Consider the following 15,371-nt stretch of genomic DNA (forward strand, 5'->3'; position numbering starts at 1 on the left):
CGCCGGAGACAGGCACGAGCCAGGTGTAAGCCAGTGTTCTGTGGAGTCCGTTGAACCAAATGAGATCCTGGAAGGCCCAGGAAAAAGAACCATAGAGAAAGATCCCCAGACCGCACTGAGTAAGCTGGGCCTCTCTGACCCAATTACTAGGCCTCTGTTTCCCAGCAAATGGGCAGGGAAGGCTAGATTATCTCAAGGTCCCTGCCGTCCAGCACGGGCACTACTGGATGCCGTAATTCCACACAAGAGGCCCTGGTGGGCGGAGGCCCCGGACCGCACCGCGCCAGGGTTTGGGCCTCCACCCCGGCCCCCACAGACAGGAGGATCCCCCACAGGAAAGAAGACATCAGGGACCGCCGTTCAACAGCTGTCAGCTCCAGGGTCTCAGAGACGGTACCCTCTGCCTTCCAGTAGTCTGCTGGTCATCTCCTTCCAGAGATGGGCGGCGGGGGGGCTGGGGGGGGGCATGCCTTTCAGCAAGACTTGTGTTACAACACCCCAGAGGAACAGGGGCATGCCCAGGACTGGCCCGGCCCCCAGCCCTTCCCAGCATGGCTTTAGCCCCAAGGCACACGATGAAGTCAAATCCTCAGCCTGCCCAGTTCAGCCTCTCCCCACAACACTAATACGCCAACCGCAGGCTCCCTCCTAATCTGAGGCTGTCCTTTTGCAGAGGCTGTTCACTGCCTCTCCTCCTCCTCTTCAAGAACCGGCCCCCTTGAGCTGAATAAGCTGGTCTAGCTGGATGCCCAGGCCACAGCTCCACAAGCAGATGGGGCCCCAAGGGTGACCACCGGGTCCCAGGAAGGTGGAGTTTATACTGCTGGTTGCCAAAGCTTCCTGCCTCCCCCGGCCCCTGTAAATACTACCCTGGGCCTTGAGCAGGGACAGAGGGGCACTCCATCCCAGACTGAGGGCTTCATGAAGAGGGGCCCAGCATCAGTGACAGCATGCACGTGTGGGGGAACCTGACGTCGGCTATGACGCTGGCCTTGCAGACCAGACACGTTGCTTTCTCTCCTGCCTCACCAACACCCCAGTGGCTGGAAGATGGAGCTGGGCCTTAGAAGACTGGGTGGCTCCTCCAGCCTCTCCACTCCCAGGCCGGAGCCTCTCCCCGTGGGGTAGCTGGGCCTTGGGGTTAGGCACAGCAGCTCGGCGGAGGGTATCAGGGGCTAAGACTGATAGGGATTTCCACCACCGTGAGAGCATAATACAGAAATGACCAGTGAGAAGGGCTGGAGGCCTCGGTGCCCACTGTTAGTGTGTGTGTGTGTGTGGGCGGGGGGGGTTCCCTGGAAACCTCAGGCTCAACCCCAGCCATGGCACTGCAGGTGCCATCCAGGGCCTTATCTGTTACTCCTCCCCTTACCTCCAAACCTGCTCCAGGGACCCAAGCTCTCAAGCCAGATGCCTGTGAGGACACAGTGCTCCTTGGAGGAAGCCAAGCCTGTGGGCTGCTCCAAGGCCCGGAGAGCCTCCCTGGGAAGGCTGCCCGACCAGTGGTGGGTGAGACACTGAGCATCTGTGTGTAATACAGAAGGTGGCCAGGCCTGCTCTGACCTCAGAGTGTGTGTTGTCACCACCTGAACAAGTGTGTTTGACCAGGTCATGTGCCCTGGGGTGGGGGAAGGGCACCCGGTGAGCAGAGGAACCAAAGATTCCCAGTGACAGGGGCACTGATTATCTTGACCAATGACCACATCCACAGCACTGATCCTTCCCCTCCTCGACCGCAGGGGATCTCAGCCAGCCCCCAGGGAAGGAGCCCCCGGTTGGCCACTCCTAGCACGGAGGTGGGGGCTGCTCTGTTTGGCCAGGCAGGGGCACGGCCTGGTGGCCGTGGGAACTCACCATGCATTTGTTGGGCTTCTCACCCGAGTGCACCCTCATGTGGATGAGCAGCTTATAGCGGGCATTGAAGGGCTTGTAGCGGCGCACGCAGCCCGCCCAGAAGCAGGTGAAGTCCTCGCCCTTGCGCTGGTCAATGTGGCTCTTCTCGATGTGCCGTACCAGCTCCTCCTGCTGCTCGTAGGCTGCACAGCAGTCCACCCAGCGGCACGCCTGCCGTCCGGCCACCCCCCTGCCCACCAGGCCCAGCCCCAGGCCTCCGAGGCCCGAGCCGGGCGGCAACTGAGACACAGGGTAGGGGGGCGGCAGGCCTTGCTGGGGAGGCCCAAAGAGATCTGAGAACTCATCCGCAGGCTCCTGCTTCAGGAAGCCCGCTTTCCGGCAGGCTTCAAGTTGCAAGCCGCCCTCGTGGCTCTCTGTGGTTGCAGGGCCAGGCCGGGCTCGCTTGGGGGCCCCCCCCGGGTCTCCCGGCAGAGGGGGGCTCCGGAGTCCATTCACGCAGGTGACCAGAGCCGTCTGGGAAGAGCGGATGATGGAGGTGACATCAGAGGAAGCGCAGGGGGAGGGGGAGGCCGAAGAGGTGGAGGGCAGGCCCAGGAGGCAGCAGCGCTTCAGGCCACCCTCGGGGAGGTGGGCCTCGGGCTGGGGGCCCAGGCCAGAGCTGGGTTCACTGCCCAGAAGGTAGCAGGAAGGTGCGGGGTTGGCGAGGCCTCGGCCCGGCAGGTCCAGATCTGAGTGCAGGCCAGTGGCTGGCGGGGCCCGGCAGTGAGCAGACAGGGGTGTGCGAGCTTCCGTCATGGCCCGGTAGTCAGGCAGGGACTCCTGCTTGATGTGCTGTGTGGCCGGAAGGCCACCATTCACATACGTGGCCTGGGGTCTGGGCGACCTGAAAGACAGTGACCAGAGAAGCTGTGAGAGGGTGGGCACTTCACAGTGGGGAGACCCGGGCAGGAGACAGCAGGGAACCTGGGACCAAAAGATGGAGAAGCCCAGAGCAGGAGTTAAGGTTGAGGGCTGGAGGCAGAGGGAGAGAGAAAGCAGAGGCTGGATGTGGTCAGCAGGAAAGAATATGGGGGAGAGAAAAAGGGGAGGGGCTGGAGAGAGGTTCCAGAAAGGGAGGAGGTCTGAAAAGGATGCCAGGAAAGACCACCGTTTCATCCTTTTACCTCTCCAGCCCCAGATGCCATCCCGTCCTATTGCTGAGGCTTCCCTCGGGTCTCCCCTGACCTTCTCCCTGTGACCTTCTAGTGAGTTCTGGAGGAAGGAAGCTGAGGCGGTCATTTTGAGGGGCATCCAGGTCCAGTATGTTTTATTTTTAATCAAAAAAAAATTTTTTTATGTTTATTTTTGATAGAGCATGAGTGGGGGAGGGGCAGAGAGAGAGGGAGACACAGAATCCAAAGCAGGCTCCAGGCTCTAAGCTGTCAACACAGAGCACGACGTGGCACTCAAACCCAAGGACCACAAGATCATGACCTGAGCCGAAGTCAGATGCTTAACCGACTGAGCCACCCAGGAAACCCAGGTCCAGTATGTTTTAAATTCTTCCTATTTGTCCCTTAGATCTTTCTTAATTTTTGTAACCTTCGTTAATTTCTAGAAATGTTAATTATGTGACATTTTGCCCCAAGCAGTCTGTCTTTTCCACAGCGAATATCAGTAAGTTGGGGGTCTGAAACACAAGTCACGACGACAGGGGGCATCCTAGGAATGACTGAGAAAAAGCCAGGTGGGGTGGTCCCAGGTTTCAAGCCCAGACACTGTGACCACATGAAACTCAATTCTGGGGTGAGGCTATGGGCGGGCAGGCTGGGAGGGCAGCTCGCGGGAGGTGGGAGACCGGGGTCTGAGACCAGGCTCGGCCACTCCCAGCTGCACAAAGCTGGGCAAGGCACTCTGGGCCCCTTTCCTCATCGCACGTTCTTCTCCCGAGCGTGACTACGGTGTGACGCGCAGGGCCGCACGTGGTGCTGTCTTCCTTAGGCATGTGGCGCACGCGTTCGTAGAGAGGGCCTTTCCCAAACGCAGGACAAGTGCAGGTAGAGGCACCAGGGCCTCCAGCCACCAGCAAGGGGACGTAGATGAAGGGTCAGAGAAGCCCCTTGGCTGGCTGGGCAGAACAGGAAGCCTGCCGATGGGCCCACTGTCCTGACTAGGACACGCCATATGTCCTTGGGCCTGAGCCTCAGTTTCCTCACCTGTGAAGTGAGGACTAACCCTCACTACCTCAGAGGGTGGCTACCAGGACCCAGTGGGACGGCAGGTGCCGTGACAGTCCTCTGGAAAGGGGGACAGCAGGGTGAATGGTGCCTTCATGACTGCCATATCACCGCCAGTGTTCTGGAACTCTTTGCAGACGGGCTGTGGGGTCATCACCTGTCCCTGTACTCCAAGCTGCCCGGCAGCCCCAGCCCCTCTGTCTCTGGCTCCCTGCAGCTGCAGCAGCCCCAGCACTACTCAGGAGGAGGAGAAGGAACGAAGGGGCAGGGGAGACAGGGAGGCAGAGCCCAGAGGCCCTCAGAGAGCATGGGCTCCAACCTCATGACTCCACAGACAAGAAAGGAGCCAAGAAGGCACAGGGCTTGCCCACAGTCACGAGCAGCAAGCCAGTGATGGGGCCTGGGCCAGGAGCCGGGCTCCCCTTCTCTGGAGGTGTGCATTTCTTCAGTGTAGACCCGAAGCACTCCCCGGATACAGGCTTGCGGGAAGGCCCTTCTGTTTCTCAGCTACATTTGACCAATAATTATCTGCCTCACCCAGAAAAGACCTCCCTTCCCTGCCCAGAGCTTGGCCACCAGATGGAATCAGAAGGATCCTGCACTCCAAGGTGGACAGCAGATGCACATCCCCCCCTTCCCCAAGCCTGGGGACGCTGGGCCACCACTGCCAGCAGGAAGCTCTGAGGAGCTTAAAGAGCTGATATGAAAGTTGTGACTTTGTGAAGCTTAAAAAAATTAAAGCATAGCTGTTTTCCATATGGTTGTCATCCTGGGCGTGGCAGGGGTGGGCCCCAGGTAAGCATCTGTTTGGAATAATCTTTTTAAAGACAGCATCGGGGGTGCCTGGGTGGCTCAGTCGGTTACGTATCCAACTCTTTCTTTTCTTTTAATGTTTATTTATTTTTGAGAGAGAGACAGAGAGAGAGAGAGACAGAGCACAAGCAAGGGAGGGCAGAGAGAGAGGGAGATACAGAATCCGAAGCAGGCTCTAGGCTCTGAGCTCTCTGCATGGAGCCTGATACGGGGCTCGAACTCACGAACCGTGAGATCATGACCTGAGCTGAAGTCAGATGCTTAACTGACTGAGCCACCCAGGCGCCCCAAGCGTCCAACTCTTGATTTCAGCTCAGGTCATGATCTCGTGGTTCGTGGGACTGGGCCCCACATTGGTCTCTATGCTGACAGCACAGAGCCTGCGTGGGATTCTCTCTCTCCCCCTCTCTCTCTGCCTCTCTCCCTGCTCGCTCTCTCTCTCAAAACAAATACATAAACATTAAAAAAAAAACCCAGCTTAGCATCAGGCTAAATAATCAGCAGAAGAGAACAGGAGAAGCAATCAAGAGAACAGTTATAGCACCTATGAGCATCGGGTGGGGAGGGGACAGCTCAGGGTGTGGTGTCTCCTGGCTCCAAATGCTAGCTGAGACAGCCCCCTGCTTGTCCTCGTGGGTCCCTCAGTCCCTGGAAGGCCGGCAGCGATTCCTGCCCTGCTCTGCCTCTGAGCCCTGGGTTCCCCAGACAACTCCCATCACATCTCCGGAAACTGTGAGCAGGGGTCCCTGGACAGAGCAAACAACTGCTGAGCAGCCCTGCATGCCAGGAACCTTCCTGAAGGCTGTCCCACGCAACCCGACCCCAGCAGAACCGATGCGTGGTATCTGTCGAATGCATAACTGAATTCTTCGGGGGAGAGACCACCATCTGTTTTATACTTCGGAAAACTGAAGCAACTTGCCCAAGCCCTCAGAGGCAGTTAGTGTTAAAGCAGGAATCTGAACCTAGATTGTCTGAATCAGAAGCCTGGGATTTTCCCACAACAATGTACTGCCAGGGGCCCCAGCTTCCTCTTATATAAAATGATGTAATTTGATGACCATTACATTTCCTGGCAGCTTCAATGTTGTGAGTATCAAGAACTCCAACTCTGTCTGTCATCCTGGTCCCTGGAAGGGAGCTGCTGAAATTGGGAAAACTAGTGTTTCTTGGGCAGAGGTTCAAGCGGAAAGGAGGGTGTCTTTGGATCTCATGGGGTCCATGCACCCTTTGGTTCAGGGGCTACAGCCTGGGCTAGGGGCCAGTGAGGTCGCTCTGCAGGCTTTTCCCTCTGTGCTCTGTGATGCTGAGGACACAAGATGTTTCATAAACCAGGTCCCTGCCCTCGAGAAGCTTCCCTTCTCACAGGGGAGACCGAGGACCAGCTCTCATGGGAACACTTAAACTCTGCTAAGAGGCAGACAGAGTTCTGGCAAACATAAGCGATCAAGGGGGAGTTCTGAAGGCTGAGGCATGAAGGTGGGAAAGTGTGCAGCCCACGGGTCCCAAAGCCAGGAGGCCAATGTGATGGGCAGGCAGCGGCCAGATCACAGGGCGCCTTCCCATACTACTGGCGGCCTGTGCACTCTGTATTCCTATCCTCACCTTACAGGTAAGGCAACAAGGCCCAGAAAGAGTAGCATCCTGCCTGGGGTTACCCAGAAAGCCAGTGATGGGGCTAGACCTCAAACTGCATGTACGAATACATTCTCTTGACCACAGCAGTGGTGGGTAGTCATTTTTAGCACAGAAATGACAAAATCAAGGTATCGCTGACATTACTTAATACTCTCACCACTTGCTGGGTGACCTCAGGCTGGTTTTGTGGCCTCTCTAACCTCAATTTCCCCACCCTCTGGCAGACGAGAATTGAGTGAGCTAATAACATGAAGAGTGCTTGGCCTAGTGTGTGGCACATAGCAAGTACTCCAGGATTGTCACCCATTAGCAGCGAGGATTAAATGAGAGATGTGCACAAGCACATTTCAGGCACTCAGAAAGCGGGAGCCATTTTTATTAGTATTAGAAAGCTGGGCCCGGGGTGCCTGGGTGGCTCAATCGGTTAAGCATCCAACTTCGGCTCAGGTCATGATCTCGTGGCTCGTGACTTCAAGCCCCAAATCAGGCTCCGTGCTGATAGCTAAGAGCCTGGAGCCTGCTTTGGATTCTGTGTCTCCCTCTCTCTCTGCCCCTCCCCCACTCACATTCTGTCTCTTTCAAAAATAAAATAAAAACATTAAAAAATTAAGAAAGCAAAAAAAAAAGAAAGAAAGAAAGAAAGAAAGAAAGAAAGCAAACAAGCTGGGCTGGAGGCAAGAAGGCCTCCCAGAACCCAGGCAGTGGGTCAAGGAGCCAGAGAACAGGAAGAGGGCAGTACGAAGGGAGGGGAGGGGTCCCTAACATAAGGCAGTCCAATGGGAGGGAGAAGGGAGAGGATCCAACTGGATGTGGGACAGGGGCTAGAGCCCTCTGTTGCTTCAGGAAAATGAGGGGGTATGATGCTGTCACATCAGCAGAAGAAATGGCAGCCCCTCAGATCAATGCGTATGTGGGGTTCTAGGTACAGGCTCTAAATCGTCAAAATGACACTCAAAACGACAAATATTTTGGATCATCTGTATCAAAATAAATAAAAGAAAAATCCCACCTGCTTTAGCTTTCCCTAAGTTAGCATGGCTTCTACCCTGAGATAGGAAGAACTTCCCTGGAGAAGCCAGATGCTGCTGGGGGAGCGTCAGTGAATAATCAAGCAGATAAATGCACTGGTCTGTCACCGACCAACACGCGGCTCGAAGTCAAAAAGATGCTTGCTCCTTGTTACGTACTCAATCACGTCCCTCCAAAAATCCCATGCTGAAATCCTAACTCCCAGTGGGATGGTCTGTGAAGCCAGGGCCTTTGGGGGGGTAAATGAGGTTAAATGAGGTTATAAGAGTGAGGCCCTAATCCAATCCAATGATTGGTATCCTTAGAAGATGAAGGGCGTGCAAACAAAGGAAAGGCCATGTGAGGAAGGTGGCCGTCTGCAAGCCAAGGAGAGAAGCCTGAGGGGACACCATGACCTCAGACTTCCAGCCTCCACCACTGTGAGAAATACACTTCTGTTGTTTTAACAACCCAGGCTGTGGTGTTTTGCTAGGGCAGCCCAAGCAGACTAACACACTCCTAGAAATCAGAAGTGTCACTAATACCAATGAAGGCCACAGGGATTCTATGTGCTAAAAAAAAAAAAAAAGGCTCCGTGTGGAAGAATAAGCATCCTGCTATTTAGTAATATCTCTCACCTGAAGCTCTTACTGGACCGTCAACGCCACTGAGGAGCTCTCTGCTTTTTTTTTTTTTAATTTTTTTTTTTTTAACGTTTATTTATTTTTGAGACAGAGAGAGACAGAGCATGAACGGGGGAGGGTCAGAGAGAGAGGGAGACACAGAATCCGAAACAGGCTCCAGGCTCCAGGCTCTGAGCAGTCAGCACAGAGCGGGGCTCGAACTCACGGACCGCGAGATCATGACCTGAGCCGAAGTCGGCCGCTTAACCGACTGAGCCACCCAGGCGCCCCTCTGCTTCTTTTGCCAAGGCATCTCCAGCATCCTACAGTGCCTGGCACACAGCACATACTTAATAAATGATAAAAGAATGAATTGCGAACGGGCAACTGGGCCAGGTTTTAGAATCTCTTATCTGTGAAGCAGGCCTCGGCCAGCATGCCCAGGCGGTGAGGTGCAGGCCCTGGGGCTGAGCTATGGGAACAGCAGCCTGCTGGCGGCTGACCTCTGCCTGTCAGAGGTCACAAACCAGAGGGCACAGAGGCACCGCTGGGACCCCAGGAGGCAGATTCCAGCCTAATACGCAATCTGATAGAACATCTGCCCACAAGTGGACGTCACTGGAGATGTGCAAGCACTGAATGAAGGTCACCTGGCAGGAGGGCTCTGCGAGGTATGGCCTCCCGGGGCAGGAGATGGCCCCAGGCGGAGGAGCCCCTCCCTCCAGGAGTAGTCCAGGGTTTGACAGCACAATGCACACAAACCCTGAGCTGGGTTTTCCATCCCCATCCCACCATGCATCGTCCTCTTCTGAAATTACTGATTCTCTGTGAAAAGCCACCTCGGCTTCCGCAATGGGGAAAGACACCCCAAGAAAACCATCTCCGTCTCTCATGAGGCAACGCAACGCAAGAGGTTCAAGGCCTAGACCAGGCAGCCACCACTGTGCTACCGGGCTGTGGCTGGTCCCCGGCCCTCCCGTGCGACAGTTCCCCTGCGTATCCCACAACAGGGCAGACCAGGTGAAGTCCTTGACCTTCAGGAAGTGTCCACAGAAGGCAGCTGATGGGTGAGGATAGAGCACCTACCTGCTAGGGTGGGGGAAGTGCAGGAGCCTCTCGCAGGCTGGGGGGTGGCCCCGGGGTGGTGGGGTGCCCGCGGGGAGGAAAAGGCCCTGGCGGCAGGTGGGGCCGGGGCCCTCCGCAAGGTCCAGGTCCAGCAGGCTCTTCTCCGAGCCTGGGGTGCAGTGGCCGTAGCTCCCGTTCACTGTGCAAAGAAAGACAGGAAGAGGAGACAACGTGAGTGGAGACAGCATGCAGAAGGGTGCAGGGAGAGGGCAGTCTCTGGGGCACAGCGTGGGACAGAGCACACTAACTGAACCCCTGCTGCATTCAAAGCACTGGGGATCCCTTATTTAATTTCCATAATCAGCAGCAGGATCGGGAATAAAATCCCCAATACTTAGATGCGGATGCAGAGCTCCCGTAGTTGAAGGACCCTGACACAAGCGCTGAGCCCTGACGATGTACCAACACCCTGCCAGGTGCAGGAAACAGTGGCAAACCAGGCAGACGAGCTCCTGCCTCCTGGAACGTAACCATCTATGACCCTCACGTTGGTCACCGAGCGCTCATGTGACAAGGTGCACGGATGCATGCTGGGGCTGCGCTGCCGGGCAGGCTGGGTGAGCAGCTCTGATGTCCGTACGTCCCGGAGCAGGTGCTCGCTCAACAGCATCTGTTCTTGTTCTCACCAAAACTCAATCTACGTTATTCCCCAAACTGCACCACGTCACGATTCTCCACGGTTCTTTGACAGCCTCACTGTCACATGCCCCGCCTTGCCCAGCTACTGGGTTTTTATGAAGACTAATTGAGGGAGAAGATATGAAAACCCTGAAAAAAAAAAAAACTGTACACAGTGTAACAAAACTGTTAGGCACAGTTGTTAGAAGCTACTTCCTCTCTCTGGGCCTCAGCGTTCTCTTCTACAGCATGAGGAGGGTTAATCTGGAAGCTATCTTCTCAGTCTTTCTGTCCTGTCACCTGGCAGCCATAACCCTAAGGAGGACAAGACACGGCCTTTGGGGCCTGATGGACCTCGGGGTGAGCCCCGACTGCCCCTAACCAAGTCTGTGCCTTGGACACATCCCTCCCCGAGGCTGACCCTCCGCTCCCTGGTGTAAAATGAAGACAGGCGTGCCAGCTCTCCAGAGATGGCTGTGAGGTTTTGAGAGCTGAGGTGCAAAGCCCCCAGCACAGTGCTGGCACCTAGTGGGTGAGCTCCAGGAATGGAAATTGTTCTCATTGTCAAACAGCACTCTGAAAAGCATGAAGTGTCCTACAGATGTGATAAAGCATTATTCTTTTTTATTTAATGTTTTATTTATTTTTGAGAGAAAGAGACAGAATACTGGCAGGGGTGGGACAGAGGGAGGGAGACACTGAATCTGAAGCAGGCTCCAGGCTCCGAGCTGTCGGCACAGAGCTCGATGTGGGGCTCGAACTCACGAGCCGTGAGATCGTGACCTGAGCCAAAGTCGGACGCTTAACCGGCTGAGCCACCCAGGCACCCCTATGATAAAGCATTATTAACAGGCCCAGGTATCTGTCCAGTACGGTCAACTCTGAGCAAGACAAGCTGTTAAGATGAGCAGGGAGCTGCCCCCAGGTCCTGATTTTAGCCGCCGAGACTGAGGAGGAGGAGAGGCACAGCGGAAGCAGAGGCTCAGGGAGCTTATGTCACTTGCCCGAGATCACACAGCTAGTAAGAGTCTGGGCTGGATCTCTGGCTCAGGTCTGTCGCACCCAAACCCCAATTCTGAATCGCTACTTGACAAAAAGTAGCCTCTTAGACAAAAATGCAACCCCATCCTCAAGGATCCACCTCACCCAACCCTAATCCTCGCCCAACCCGAAAGGGGGCTGCAGCCTCCGTGCTAACTTGCCGAGTGCCCACAGCTCTGACAGGTTCCAGGCATCCACCTGCCGAGCACATTGCAGTTTGCAGCCCGGAAGCAATGCTCCCAGGGCCGAGGAGGGGCTCAGCTGAGCCTCTGCATTCCCAAGCACAGGCGAGCCTGCTGGAGAGGGCACGCATGAAGATTTGCTCAGAAGCGCCTGTCACCTTCCCTGGGCTCATTCCTGCTGCGAGGAACACTCACTCCTGCTGGCTCCGGCTGCTGCTGGGCCAGCCGCTCACAAGCCTATTTTTTAATAACTTGGTTGTTTTTTAATTAAAAAGAAATCCCTGGTAACAAATGTGAATGGCCTGAGTTAATGAGAGCAGGCTGCCGCTCGTTTAGCCCCAGCTCTGCTTGGCGGTCTCTCCCTTTTCCAAATCGTTTCTGCATGCGATTTTATTGTCCCATTGAGGCAGACCCTGGGCCTGGGCTTCAGAAAACTGTGGATAATTTTATGACCATTAATAGCATTTGGAGCAAAGAAAGCTTAATCATCACACGGGGCTGTTTTGCCAGGGTCTTTCTCCCAGTCTTTGGGTTGGGGAGGTGGTTCTGAGCTTCCTCCAAAAACCCACCAGACCCACTGGGGGCCTCTGGGTTGCTTACCCTCCCTTCACTTAAGGAGGATGTGTGGAGCGATGGAAGGTGGGCCCCCAGAAAGGCGCCGGGGAGCCCAGCGCTTATCAAGCCCCTCCTAGGCATGAGGCACATGGTTCCCTTCAAGTGTCCATCCCTGTGTGGCGGGCTCATTCGAGCCATTTTTCAGATGAGAAAAACTGAGGTTTGGAGAGATTAAGTGCCTCTGACCAGGCTCGGGAATAAGAGGTGGGGGTCACAATTCAAACCCAGATCTCTCAGACTTCAAAGCTTGAGTTCGGTCCTGCTGCTTCTCAGCCAACCGATGAACAACTGGGGACCCCCAAACAGGCATCCCCATCTTTGACTCCAATGAAGATCATGTTGGGGGGGGGGGTCTTGTGGGAAGTCAAAGTACAACCATTCCAATGGCTCCTGAACTTCAGTCTTTGTCACAGGATAGGACCACTCCATCTACAGACAAGCACATGAAGGCTCAGAGAGGTCTAGTGGTTTACCCAAAGTCACACAGGGAGTAAAGGGCAGAGCTGAGATGCAAACCCATCACCTCCATGGGAAAAAAGTTATTACCCGACAAATAATTAAGGCCCGTTGGCTTCTTCTCCACTGGATATGTAAGATGTCTTCCTACAATAAACAAACAAGCCAGCTCTTGGAGGGAGGAAAGAAGGAGCCCCTCAGGTCACAGTTTGGCACTGTTTAGGGCTCCAAGCCCATCCAAGCCCTTGTCTTTTGTGACCCTCACAACACTCTGGATAAATGCATCAGCCTCCCTAACTCGCAGAGGGAGGGGAGCATCAGAGCTGGCAAGCGACTGTCCCAGGTCTCGTGGCACTGCTGGCACAGTCGGGGCCCAAACCCAGGTCTCCCAAAGCCCATGCCAGACCCTTCCCTGGGCCACCTGCTTTCTCAAAGGCTGGAAATTAAACCATAGACTATAATGTGTGTCCCAGAGATGCTGTTACCACTGCCCACCACAGGTCCCAGTCAGCCAGGGGGCCTCCCACTGCCCTCCCGCCTACTGGTATCTTGCTTCTCCATCCCCAAAGGCATCCCAAGAACCACCCCTGCTCACTCTTCATCCCCAGGGAGCAAGGGCAGAGTCTTTTCCTGCACAAGCAGGGGAATGAGAAGGGCACATTGGCCCTGCTGCCCTGAGGCAGGCTGGGGGAGGGAGGTGCCTTGGGAAGGGCTGTGCCCGCAGCCATGTCTCTCTCTGTGCCACTGGAGCCAAGAGCAGATCCTGGACCTGGTTTCCATGTAAATGAAGCTTCACTGGAGACTTGGAGGGTGAGGAAGTCCTATGTTCGCTTTTATAAGTTAGTGAGAAGTTCTAGAATGTTAGGGCTGGAACCGACTGCCCACTCATTTAATGAACAGATGAAGAAATTGAGGCTCAGGGAAGGAAAGGACCTGCCTTGGTCAGACAGCAAATCCACAGCACAGCCTGGATGGCACCCCCGGGACTAGGTAAGGGTTTGGTTTAGTTTCCTCTTTAAGTCTCTATTTTCTCATCTGTAAAATGGTGCTAACAGCTACTCACAAGGTTGTGAGGACAATCACACGAGATTATGGACACAATGCCTTTGGCATGGTGCCTAGCTCACAGCACTTGAAAAGAAATGAGGATGATAACGATAATCATTTTCTTCTCCTATTTATCCATGAGGAAGGCAAAGCCCCTGTGTTCTAGCCCCAGAATGTCAGGTCTGGCTAACCCTGAGGCCAGACTCAGGACAAGTCTCCAAGGCTCAAGGGTCACCAAATGCAGGACCGGGCAGCCTGAATGAGGTCACAGCCAGCAAATCTAAAGCAAATGACTCCAGTTACACACCAGAGAGTTTTGCAAATTACCGTAATGACTTGGCTATAAAGTGGTACCACATATAAGGTGACTCCCCACAAGAATTTTAATTTATGCTCAAACCTGCCAAGTCTGCACAAGAAGAACAATGATGCATTCAGCATCTCAGGCCCAGATGCCACCTCCTTGCGGTCCCAGGAGCAGCCAGCAGCTGGGTCTAGGAAGGCCTGCACAATGACTGCTCCTCGTTCACCAACAAGCAGAGTTTTAGTGTCCACCAGGTGCCAGGCTGGCGACAGGGTGCCACACTTCACAGTATAGAAAACATTTTGCAGCCATCACCTATGACCTTCACCACAACCGTCAAGAGTTGGCTGGGCAGGCTCAGAGGGGGCAAGCAATTTGCCTAAGCTCACACAGCAAGTGTAGGGCTCAGACATACACTGAATCTTCTGACTCAGCTATCTAGTCTAGCAAACATTTTTACTCTAACAAATGTTTTCTAAAAAAGGGCAAAGCAGCAAATATTGTAGGTTTTGCAGGTCACAGTCTGCCACAACTACTCAACAGTGAAAAGCAGCCGCAGACAATATGTAAATGAATGAATGGGGCTTTGTTTCAATAAAATTTTATCTAGAAAAACAGCTCATTGATTCTGGGGCTGTAATCTGCCAACCCCTGAGCTCATGCAGCATTTAGAGGTAGGGTTTTTGCAGTTAGAAAGACAGAGATTCAAAATATGAAACCATCGCACCTTCTTGCATCTGGAATACGGGGAGATTTTTAGAAGGTGGAGTTGATGTGAAAACCCCTGGAAAATACTGAATGCAGGGCTGGCCCCTTGCAGGCATTCAATAAATGAAGTCCCTTTGGCCTGGATGGGGGGCCCTCACAGCCTGGGCTCATCCCTCCACTTGGGCGTTACCTTGCACTCCCATAGTGCTTTGCTGCTATGCTACACACATCCTTACCCACCCAGTGAGGACAGCCTGACACCTCCCAAACTCCTCTGGGCCCTCAGAGCTTGGGAGTAGTGCATCTTCTTCCAGGATATTCCCTGCCCTCCGAGCTCCCCTACCTCAGCTCACAGCAGTCTCTGTGAACAGCTACCATTCAAGGTGTACTTTATGCACACCCAGCGCATGCCAAGTACTTGAAATATTTTATTTCTAAATCTCCACCATGTCACCACAAAATCAAGATTACACCACTCTGTACTGCCACACCGATGCTTTTAAGCGCAGTTAGAACCCTGTCTCCCCCACAAGTCTATAAAAACCTTTGGGACAAGAGTTGTGGAGCCCCAGAGCTGCTACATGTCAATGCCTCCTGAGACATGATTTTGTCCAACTTACTTCACATACAGAAAACATGAACCTAGATGAAGGACAGGCTTATCTTGGTCACACAGTAAGCAGGTTCTTTAGACACCAAGGCCCCCTTGGAGATATTCCCCTCATTCCTAGCACACGGCTGGACCCGCAGGAGGTGCCTGGAAACCCTGGGAAGGTGGGTGGCTGGAAGGACTGTCACTGTCACTTGTTTTTGTGACACATCCACCCAGATTGAAGCCCTGGCCCTACCCTGAATTTTCTGGTTATGTGACCCTAGATGACCTACCTCACCCTTCTGAGCCCCAGTTTCTTCATATGTAAAACAGGGATAAGAATCCCAGCTCCAGAAAAAGGCAGTGAGGAGTAAATGAGTTAATGTATTTAGAGGCACGGTGGGTGCAGCACCCTAGAAAAGGTCCCTCTGTTTCACTTTCTTGACGGGCTGAGGAGACAGAGTAATCACCTTCCCAGGGTGACCTGGGTCTCTTGGGACAGAAATGCGTGTTCCCAAGTAGTGAGCACTA

General features: G+C 54.2%; 1 protein-coding gene across 2 annotated transcripts in view; it reads right to left on the bottom strand.

Moving 5' to 3' along the window:
- GLIS1 (GLIS family zinc finger 1) overlaps positions 1–15,371 on the bottom strand; it is a 227,239-nt gene that overhangs the window by 79,907 nt on the left and 131,961 nt on the right. For both annotated transcript variants that reach the window (XM_027059134.2, XM_027059133.2), the window contains exons 3-4: positions 9,239–9,416; positions 1,855–2,737 (exon numbers count right to left, since the gene is read on the bottom strand). In XM_027059134.2, coding sequence (XP_026914935.1) covers positions 1,855–2,737; positions 9,239–9,416 — 1,061 coding nt within the window. The remainder of the gene's footprint in view (positions 1–1,854; positions 2,738–9,238; positions 9,417–15,371) is intronic.

Source organism: Acinonyx jubatus, chromosome C1 (assembly GCF_027475565.1).
Source record: "Acinonyx jubatus isolate Ajub_Pintada_27869175 chromosome C1, VMU_Ajub_asm_v1.0, whole genome shotgun sequence".
Lineage (NCBI taxonomy): Eukaryota > Metazoa > Chordata > Mammalia > Carnivora > Felidae > Acinonyx > Acinonyx jubatus.